General features: G+C 38.8%; 2 protein-coding genes across 10 annotated transcripts; both read right to left on the reverse strand.

Annotated features, from left to right (window-relative positions):
• On the reverse strand, positions 94–4,460 carry LOC18771233. Of its 9 annotated transcripts, none has more exons than XR_002272533.1 (8): positions 3,630–4,460; positions 3,269–3,320; positions 3,028–3,174; positions 2,812–2,923; positions 2,532–2,658; positions 971–2,361; positions 801–862; positions 94–489 (listed from the first exon to the last, which is right to left on the reverse strand). XR_002272533.1 is itself a non-coding variant. In XM_007204365.2 (6 exons), exons 1-6 carry the CDS (start codon positions 4,058–4,060, stop codon positions 1,905–1,907), a joined length of 1,326 nt encoding a protein of 441 aa, XP_007204427.2. In that variant the 5' UTR covers positions 4,061–4,460; the 3' UTR covers positions 94–1,904. The 9 variants fall into 9 exon arrangements, 1 of the variants encoding a protein (XP_007204427.2); XR_002272531.1 differs by having other exon boundaries at positions 94–512; XR_002272536.1 differs by having other exon boundaries at positions 94–1,074; positions 1,247–2,361.
• On the reverse strand, positions 4,562–10,201 carry LOC18771439 (DNA replication licensing factor MCM5). Its single transcript, XM_007204574.2, has 18 exons — positions 9,761–10,201; positions 9,511–9,654; positions 9,087–9,266; positions 8,864–8,962; positions 8,634–8,770; positions 8,431–8,536; positions 8,189–8,323; positions 8,030–8,107; positions 7,696–7,800; positions 7,482–7,573; positions 7,267–7,399; positions 7,077–7,172; positions 6,248–6,342; positions 5,959–6,049; positions 5,696–5,805; positions 5,394–5,523; positions 5,153–5,254; positions 4,562–4,760 (listed from the first exon to the last, which is right to left on the reverse strand). The coding sequence occupies exons 1-18, from the start codon at positions 10,046–10,048 to the stop codon at positions 4,677–4,679; spliced, it is 2,205 nt and encodes a 734-aa protein (XP_007204636.1). The 5' UTR covers positions 10,049–10,201; the 3' UTR covers positions 4,562–4,676.

The raw sequence follows: 10,429 nt of genomic DNA on the forward strand, positions 1-10,429 counted from the left end.
AATCTAATCTAAATTATGAGGAGGGGATTTGAATTCGAGTGCCTGTGTTTGGGTTGCGCAAACTAGTCTTACTATCAATATTAGTATTCTCGATTTACTAAAATAAATCACCAATCTTTAGAGCACAAATTTACTAATAACAAGTAACATTATGCAGATTACAAGTCCAGAATGAAGGGAGAAAGTAATTAAGCAGCTGGTGAAAACTCTCTCTCAATCGGATAGTGGCAGGCAAGGCAGTAAAAGAGTTAAACAGTAAAAACCCACTTCTCTAATACTGAGTCTTTCATCTAATAATGTCATAACAAACCCAACTTCACGAGAGAGAGCATGAAGAGTGTGATTGCCAAATTCCAATTCAATTCAATTCAACTTGAGGGTTTGCCCAAAATGAAGCGTCTCTTCAAACAGATGCCCAAGGATTTAATAGACTTGGGGGGCTTTTTTTTGGGTCCGGCGCTTCCCGTTGCGTCTCTTTTCCACTAGTCCCTGCTGTGAAACACACCCGTAGGCTATACCGTACATCATCAGAAACCACAAAGACTAACAAAAACTACTCTAAAAGACGTGCAGAATTTGATTCATGGCTTGGCATTAATAAATAAAAAGATTTCACATACATCACCTTTGTTTTTAGACGAGGGAAAAATATCAAGCAAAGCTGCAGCATGCTTCGCTTATATTTAGTGAAGGAATCAACAAAGACAAATGTTCCTCTTCTTTTCCACTCATTTTCTTTAATAATTAATAATTCTAAAGCAACTTGATTAGGGGCAATGAAAGATGGTAAAGTTACCTACCTGGCACGTTGTTTCTCCTTCTTCTCCTCCTCCTCCTCCTTTAGGTTCGTTATCCTCACAATCTGTGAGTTATAAAATCATATAAACAACAACTAAGTAGATTGAATTTAGTACAAGGGGAAGAAGAAGAAGAAATTAAAGAGAAACATGAATTCAAGGAAGGAAGTTACGGAGAGAAGCTGAAACCGATGTAGAAGTTGAACGCAAGGTCTTGATGATGAAGCTTCCTTCTCCTTCATCAACAATTCGGAAAGTGGTGATCGTCAACGGCAGTCTGGACAAGACAAAAATCCAAGTTCCCAAAATGAACCATACACTCTGTGCAATATGCATATTCTCTATATGACGAATAATACTCTTCCTAGTATTTCAAACCCTCTAGTGTCAAGGGTTTGCTTATAGAATACATACTAGAATCGAAGGAGACCTTTGTAACCATCCCAAACCTGGAGGAGGATAGAGCATACATGTCATCTCCTACAACCAAATACGGATCCAGAGATCCTCATCATCGTTCTTATAAAAAAAACTTGGTTACAGGATGAAGCACTGGAGGTGGATCTTGACCGTGATCTCTAATTGATCCTCCTGGTCTTCCCCCCATAATTGCTCCTGATCCTTGTTGGATTTTCACTTGGTATAACACACCTAGATATGGTTTTTTAAAAGATTACACCAATATGAACACAGATAATTTATATTCTGTGTACCCCTACTGCTCCGAACGAGACAACCCCTCCATGTGCAAGCTGGACAACATACTCTTTGTTTCTAAGGATAAAGGCAAAGCAGACTAAAATACCAACGGATCGGGGACAAATGAATCCACAGAAGAAAAATATATATCCATTAGGGTTTTGGGGAGTTCAGTATTGGTCTTTTTAGAACTTTTCCAATTGAGGGAGACGATAAGATATTAAACTCACACACAAATAATATATAAAATACGAAAACAGTCGCCAAATTTTGCGGCATATGAATTTTGCTTTTTTAATTTTTCTTGTAGGAGGGCATTCCCTTTGTTAAGAAAAGGTTCAGCATTGATAAAAAGCTGGAACCTTAACTCAAAGAGCTAACATAAATGAACAAAGAGTTATGTATTAATTATTGTCTTCTTTTCTTCCAGGAGGTTAATTCATCTGGGATTAATTCTTCTCTACATGAAAGCACAGCTTCTGCCATCAACTTCCCAAGCCAACCATGGTACAACAATCCCCTTGAACCAAGCCCTCCAAATAACCAGTAGTTGGAGGTTCGGTTTTCGCCTACAATGTCATTGACACAACCCAAAAGGGGAAGTGAGCCATGAGGAGTGAGTGGTGGCATTGCCCTCAGGCCAGCCCTGGCTCCAGCAAAGCTCCAATCCTTTAGAGCAGGAAAAATGGCACATGCCTTCGGCAGAAGCTCGTTAAGGGCTTCTGTGGCTTCATCTGCACATACATTTGGTGATGAGTTTCTTGATTTCCATTTCCATGTTGAGCCCAAATATAAATTTCGAGGACCTTGCACAGCAAGCCAAGCATCTGACAATATCGAGGGGCCAAGACTTGGATACTCCTCTCTTCAAACACAGAACTTTACAATATGAGTTTCGTAGATATAGAATTAGGCCATTCAGATACCAAACTATAAAGGACAAAAGAAAAAACAGAAATGTCAAATGAGTGATGAAATTTTATCCCCTTAACTAAAGCCTGTTTTATACAAATATAATGCAGAGAAGAACTTTACCCTAAATGATCAGGAAGCTGAAGATGTGCAACGACACCTCTGCATGTCCTCAAAGGAAGCCTCCCACAGAGCTCAGGAAGCAAGTCTGCTTTCGCACCTAGACATACTATTACTGCCTGGTATTCCCCTAACATCAACTGTAATCAGACACTAACTAAACATGAAAAGATAACTTCTCAGAAATTACTGAACAACCAAAGTTTCTAAATAAAAAGTTAGTGTTTTAAGACACTAACAACATGAGCCTAATTAAAGATTGAAATAATGGTAGGGTCATTACCTTCTAGGTCTAGGAGTTTGTGGACAGAACTCTTGTGCAAATGTAATTCTTTTACTCCAAAGCCATCAGAATATAGTTCCTTCACCAAATTTTGACATGCTAAGAAGAGTGCCTGGAAAAATAACCATGAGAACAAGAAATTAACACAACAAAAAGAAAACATACGTTACTAAAAAGATAGGAGGGGAGAGGGGTCGGGGGCATAAATATCCAGACCTGTAAATAGCGTTGAGGATAAATATTAACAGCTTCAGGCATATAAAATGAGGTGTTGAAAGGTACACATATACTGGGTAGAAGATTTTGGGCAGCATCGTTGTCAATGGTTTCTATTCTGCAACTGGCAAGGCAATTCTGGGCATTCTAATGACATAAAACAAAATATACTAGGATCATAAAGAGGTCGAAAATCAAGTGTTGAAGCTGTTGTGCTAATAGAATGATGAGGGAGAATTACATCTTTCAACATCATCAAGTTCTTCATGCTCAGGGCTGGTCTCAAGATGCCCCTGAAGAGAACAAATACAAGACATGCCTATTAGCTAAACTAATGCAAAGATAAAGAGTGAAAGAAAACCTTTCAAGATGCTAGACAGACTAAAATGCATAAGCCCCTCCCCCCAACCCCACAAATGCTGCAAGTAGAACACAACCAAAGATTTCAACTTTACTTTCAAAGTTTCCATAATTCAATTCAATTTACAAATATTCATTTTCGTAATGGACGAAAATCCAATGGAAATTTGAGACCCGATGTCAACATAACAAACATGAATATTGTGTTCAGGGTTTGAAATGGAATGAAGAAAAAAGCAAACCTTCTTCTAACAATTGGCAATGGGTCGTCTTCATTAGGATTTTGAGCAGCAGAAGCTGCTGCTGCTTCGGCAACGCTCAAAAGGTTTAAAGATTCATTCCAGCAGTCGGCAGCACGCCATAGAAGCTTGGCTTTAGGGGAATAAGGGTGAAGAAGGCCTCCTGAAACGCCCGATGCACCTCCTCCGATTCCAACTTCATCGTAAATGTCAATGCGTATACACGAGTCTTTGGGACTCTGCTTTAACAAGTGCCACGCAACTGAGAGGCCGGCGAAGCCAGCACCAAGCACCGCGTACCTCACACAACTTGGGCCAAGACTCGGAGGACGCTGCCCATGAGTCAGAGAAACCGACGAGGAGGACCGAGCTGAACAAGAATAACAACAAAATGGTAAAGTGGTTCCTCTGGTACTGTGTACACCATGACCCATCCTCCCTCCTCCAATTCCTCTAATACTCGGCTTCCTTTGGATTTCGAATGGTGTCCACTTCCTCCGTTATGGCTGCTATCACTGCGCGCAGCTTACCCTTCTCTTTTCTTTTCATTTGTTTTTTTTTTTGGGGGGTTTTTCTATGGGGCCTTTTTTTCTGTCCATTTTCTCATTACGAAACCCACACCACCTTTGGTGGTGGGTGGAACTAAACTGAACTATTTCAATACAAATCAACAAGAGTCCTGGCTGTTGTTTGGCGTGCTAAGATTGAAAAGTCAACGTATAACCCAACAAGTTTAACGAAATTGAAGTTTCAATTGGAGGAAACATGGCTCACGCATTTGACAAGGTGCTCCCAATGCTTGTGATAGTGTAAACTATTTAGAAGATGAATGTCAGAATTCGGATTTTGGAGGCACCCAAAATTTCAAATTTGTATAGCACTAGAAAATAGTCTAAGTTGCTCCTGTCATTTCACATCATATAGGTTGACGACACTTGTGCACAGCTAAGTTAAGGCCCCATTTCTCATTAAAATTACACAAGCAATAGATAATTGTCCTGTAATAGCTCACTGTTTATGAAAAATGTCAGAAAAATATTACAAATACTTTTATGCTTTACGTAAAATAAGACGTCTTTCTCGCTTGTATTCAACTTCATCCCTCTGGTGCATAATTATAAGAGCTCTTCTCACCTGCCATAATAACAATGATATCAATGAATGCACCAATACAGACTTTATGATTCGATTATACGAAAAGATGCGGTTTGAAGCAAATGGACACCCATACGATTGCTTCTGCCCATTAGTTTCTTAATAATGGTCTGTTCAGCTAAAACAGTGGTTCTTCCGGTGTCCATTGTTTCTTGTTCCACAATCACAACATTGTCATTAATTTTATTCGAAGAAATAATTCAAATTGAAAAGCACCAAACGTTAAGGAAGCATAAACGGTAGAGGCATTATTGGGTACAAAAATCATTTTCTAGAAACAGTCACTGTTGTTCTAAAGAATCAGATTTTCCAAATTTGTTGTTCGTGTACGGAGGCAACTGTAATGGATATTTAATTAAATGACTACTTACAATAGATTCATTCATCCCCATTCTTGTGAGCTCATCAATCAGCTTTCTCTCTGATATGTGGTTCCCAATACCTACTCTTCTCCTTATCTCAGTTTCAGCTTGCTGTTTAAGGGAGAAAAAAAAAAGATTAAGCACGCATGGAAAAAAGAAAGAGAGAGATAACAGAGCGAATGACAATCTCTTATTAGTTATTTTATTATTTTGTTCTAGGATTGATGGCAGTGACACAGTTTCTACTAACCTTAATTTCGTTTGCCATCTCAGCAGTAAGATTGACTTGTTGATTTATTCCAGACTTTGCTGCATCCATTGTGGACACGGTAAATAGTCTTATTGCTTCCTTAACATTATCCTCAGTAGCAACATGGCACCTGAACCATAATTATGGAAACAGAGGCGGTTCAATAATAAAAACAGATGCAGTACCACTCTAAATTTGACATAGTAGCGTTTTTATTATTACAGCTCTAGTCCCCATTTTCCTGTTATTAAACATTCCAAACTGGAAATTCTAAGCACCAATCAATATCACTAAATACTTACAGTTTCATTTTTGCAAGGGCCTCACTCAATCTCACAATAGCTTCCAGCTGCCTTACAGTGATTGGTATTGCAGCAGCCTCCCCGGTTTCATTTGCTTGCTGTCTCATGTCCTATAAGAAAATTCACGAAGATGATGGGATTCCCAAAAAATCCTTTAGCTATATGTATTTCTTTGAGCACCATATGAGCATTTCTAATATGCCATCTGCTCAAGAATTTTGAATGCCAATCGCCTCAATAGTATAAGCTAACAGCAAGAGTACCTGTCTGATTTTCACATAATTATCCTGCAGCTTCTTGGATGCAGGTTCTGATAAACGGGGGTGACATTCAGTACGACAATATTGTATGTATCTGCACATGTTACAATGAAAAAGATTCAGCATCTTCTTTTTTTTGTTTTTTTTTAATAGAAACATTGTATTGATAATCAAGAGGAAAAATCCTTGATCAAACAAGAAGACCAAAAATAAAGAGTGTCTGACATCTTGTCAATATTTCAATTGCATCATTGTGCAAAGAATGTATGACCATGTGCTTAAAACTATATACCTCTTCAGCCAATTCTCTTCTTTAGAAACTACCCTATTGTCACCCAGAGCTGCCCCAGCAGACGCATGAACCTTTATGATATGACTTGCTATAATCTGTCATTGAAAAGCAGAATCAAGTTGATGCACCTACTAAATGAGCATTTTTTAATAGGAAACTCAATATTTATATTGATGAAAAGACCGTACAATCAAAGTGGACTATACAACCCTCTACCTACAATAAGCAGAAAACATAAAGCACAATAACTGACAAAACACACTCAACCCAACATCAAAGAGAAAGGGTCCGCCCAACCTGCAATCAAACTAAGACACTGCAAGGAGAAAGAAAGGGCAGTTACTAAATGCAGATGAAACCAAAGCGCAAAGTGAGGACCAAAATCTAGCCTTGTCCCCTATACACACACAAGACTCCCCAACCTTGCCTTTGATAATTATGTTATTATTTTCCACCCAAAACATCACCAGCACACTGCGTCTCCACAAAATATTTGCCTTCTCAACAAAACCTTTCCCTTCTCACCATCCAACTCCATAGGCATTTGAAGGCCGAACAAGAATATAATACTATGTTTTTGGCTTGCATTTAAGTTGTATGTCATCAAACCTGAACCTTCAACACAAACTTTGGACTAACCATTGCCAGGTCCAAGTAACCAATCATTATCGTATTCAACCATAATTTATAATTAGTACTAAGACATTCAAAGATAAAAGAACATGTTAGGTGTTGACATGCCACAAAGAAAAAACAATTGCATACCCTTTCTGGAGAAAAAATGCTTCAACATTAAAACACTTTAACCTAGCAAGATCATTATAAATACCTTATCCTGACTGTACATCCTGATATCTTTAACAATGAAGATCAAGTCAAATCTAGAAAGAATCGTTGTCTGCAAATCTATGTTATCCTGTGCAGTCTGAAAGAAGGCAAATGTGTTAATTAATTCTCAATAGGAAGTCACAAGTTGCATTTTAAACTCTTAAATGAGATAAACAAGGATGATAATGGACCTTAAGATCATCATAACGTCCAGATGGAGGGTTAGCAGCTGCAAGCACAGAGGTTCTAGAATTAAGAACAGTTGTTATTCCTGCTTTGGCAATGGATATGGTTTGCTGCTCCATGGCTTCATGAATAGCAACCCTAAGCCACGTTAATATAAGCTCTTAGAATTCCATAAAGAAAAAAGTGAAGCACATCAAGATCTATATCTAGTCTGCATTACCTATCCTCCGATCTCATTTTGTCAAACTCATCAATGCAGACAACACCCCCATCTGCCAAAACCATTGCTCCTCCTTCAAGATAGAACTCACGCTGGGTTGCACAGATAAATTGAAATTAGAGAAGCTTTCATACCAAAGGAAAAAGGACCACTGCCTAATCAATAAGATAACAATGGCATTTATATGCACAACCCAAAGAAGATTGAAACTTACAGAACTGCTATCCCTGATCACTGAAGCTGTAAGACCAGCAGCTGATGACCCTTTTCCTGAAGTATACACAGCTATAGGAGCTGTCTTCTCGACAAACTTGAGAAACTTCACAAATGAGTTGAAATCAAATCAGCATGTGTCATTTGGGGCAACGAGCATAAACTATCTTCATTAAATTTTCATGTGGCTAGGAAAAACAGGTCTCAAATTAGCTGGAGATACTTTTCCACTAAAGGGAAGGATAAGAGAAGATCACAAAGTTCACAGTGTTCTCTAGGACTTGTATATTTCCACTTAGCTTGTGGAAAAATAAAATAAATTTAACAGAACCAACCTGTGATTTAGCAGTAGATGGATCCCCCAAAAGTAAGACATTGATATCACCTCTTAGCTTCACACCATCAGGCAAATTCTGTTTACAGACAAATTCGTCGGTTGGTTGTTACCATTGGTAAATCACACAAGTACTAAAAGACCAAAATTCAGGATATACCTTTCTAGATCCTCCAAACATAAGACAAGCCACGGCCTTCTTTACGTCCTCATGACCAAATATAGAGGGAGCAATCTTTGAGCATATGCTTGTATAGACATCAGGTTCTGCAGCAAACTTTTTGAATTCTTCTATCTGAAAACATATGAAAAATGGAAAGACAAAACCATGCCATGGAATCAAATCCTTCATTTATCAGGGACATTGTGCTCTTCAAACATCACAATGAGTTCGACCAATACCTCTTCTTGTGTAAAAGAAGCGGGACCTCGAGAGTTGGCATCATTTGCTTCTTCTATTCCTACCACTCTGATGTAAGGCTGCCTAACAGCAACTGCTCCTTTGTGGCTATATAGAACCAAATAAATTGAGCATTAAAAATCAGCAGTGAAGAGTACCATACAAAGACACTGAAATATTCATCTCAAGTTATAACAATTCTCACGAAGTGGAAGAATTGGAAGCTTGATAGATGCTATAAATGCCCATGATGGTTAATCTTGTGCCAGGCACAATTGTCTGAACAAGATGGCGGTCCACAGACAGAAGTATATTTCTCGGAAGCTCTCCAGTAGGTACATCCTTCAGTAACCAAGGAAAAAAAAAATCGTTAATTAAATTAAGACCCCGCAATTCAATTTAAACTTCTTTTGCTCATTAAATTAAGATCATCACCTCTGGGTTCTCTTGCAATTTTAAGGTTTGCTGATCAACATACTTGCTCTTGTCAGGAACCACAACCCATGGATCAAGGGGACAAGGTTCTTCTCCAGGCTAAGAAAATTCCAACCCTTTTATTAAATTTCAAACTAGAAAAGAAAACAATGCAAAACAAAAAAACAAAAAAAACAAAAACAAAAACCAGAAAAGCAGGAACAAATAAACAAGGATAATAAACCTGAGGAATATGGTTACAAGAGCGAGGGACAATTGCCCCACCAAGGCCTGGCCGACAAGGTACTCTCTGCACATTTTTACAGTTTTTACACATCACAATCACATAAGTCGCCTTTGCCTTGACCCTTGAAGCAGCTATAGTGATCCCGGCAACCTTGACAAGTTTCGATATACATTGTGCCTGCACATCAGCAATGGTTAAAGAAAAAAGAGAGAAATCATCACCTAACCTCAATAAATCCCTACAAAAACTCAAATTCTCATTCCCCGTAGTTGAAAGAAAATAAGTTTTTATCTTCAACATTCTGATTAAACAAGGATTGATTAGTTTTAAACTTTCATTTTCCCTAGTCTTCCCAAACTTTCTCATCAACCAAACAGAAAACACAATAAGCCAATCAAACAACAAGGAAGAAAATTCAAACCCCAAGCCGGCGCATTGAAGCTGGGTCTTCTTTGGAGGTCAGCAAAATCTGAACATCCTCAGGCACCCGTTCCTCCAATTGCCCTTCGTTTCCGGGCACTTTCGTCTTCAAATTCGCTAAAACCTGACCCGCTGCGTTCTCAAACTACAAAATCAAACGAAAGGAAAAAAAAAGGAAATTGAAAAAACGAAACAAAAATAAATAAAACAAAAAAGGGGCTAATCAGCTGAGATTGGTTCGGTTTGGTAACCAGAGGCAAGTAATCAGCGGGGGAATTGCGGAGCTTTGCAACGAGGTCGGCATCGAAGGCGTCGAGGTCTTCAATGTCGACAAGCAGGTATTTAGGGTTGTGGAGGAGGCTCTCTCTATACGAAAACACATTCTTCTGGGTCTCGAAGCTTCGTATGAATTCCTTGAATTTCTGCAGAGCCGAGTGGCGGGTGGCGGCAGCCGTGTTGCTTCCGGGGTCTCCGCTGTCGCCGCCGAGCGACTGCGCTTGGTCGCTGTAGTAGATCGCTCCTTCGTCCCACCCTGACATATCTCTGCTCTGCTTTCTCACTCTCAACAATGTAAACTACCACTTTCTCTATCTAAATGCAGTATGTATCGCCTTTAGGGCAATGGAGGGATGGATTATCTTTTTGGCGGGAAGGATTGGCGGGAAATTTGTGGTGGGGTGAGTTGGCAGTAGCACGTGACTTTTATAACACCCGTCGGATCAAGATATATGACTGTTGACAGCAATTAATGGGTGTAATATTTCGGCGAAGTTAAAATAATGTGATGTAGTTTTATGATTCGTAATTCGTGTCATACGTTCCAATTAAGTTTTGCTACATATTTTAATTTGAATCGTTTACAAAAATTGAATAAATAAATAAATGCCATTTTAATTATGAGCTTGATTAGGCAGTAATTA

The sequence above is a fragment of the Prunus persica genome, chromosome G7, assembly GCF_000346465.2.
Source record: "Prunus persica cultivar Lovell chromosome G7, Prunus_persica_NCBIv2, whole genome shotgun sequence".
Classification (NCBI taxonomy): Eukaryota; Viridiplantae; Streptophyta; class Magnoliopsida; order Rosales; family Rosaceae; genus Prunus; species Prunus persica.

Excerpts from the sequence above, each read along its gene's own strand:
- LOC18771233 (XM_007204365.2), bottom strand. The coding sequence starts at position 4,060 with ATGGGTCATGGTGTACACAGTACCAGAGGAACCACTTTACCATTTTGT. Across the intron at positions 3,175-3,268 it reads ACTTGATGATGTTGAAAGAT|AATGCCCAGAATTGCCTTGC; the intron begins GTAATTCTCCCT and ends TTATGTCATTAG. Across the intron at positions 2,659-2,811 it reads CAAACTCCTAGACCTAGAAG|GGGAATACCAGGCAGTAATA; the intron begins GTAATGACCCTA and ends AGTTGATGTTAG.
- LOC18771439 (XM_007204574.2), bottom strand. The coding sequence starts at position 10,048 with ATGTCAGGGTGGGACGAAGGAGCGATCTACTACAGCGACCAAGCGCAG. Across the intron at positions 8,771-8,863 it reads AATTGCAAGAGAACCCAGAG|GATGTACCTACTGGAGAGCT; the intron begins GTGATGATCTTA and ends TGGTTACTGAAG. Across the intron at positions 7,574-7,695 it reads TGATCAGGGATAGCAGTTCT|CGTGAGTTCTATCTTGAAGG; the intron begins GTAAGTTTCAAT and ends TGTGCAACCCAG.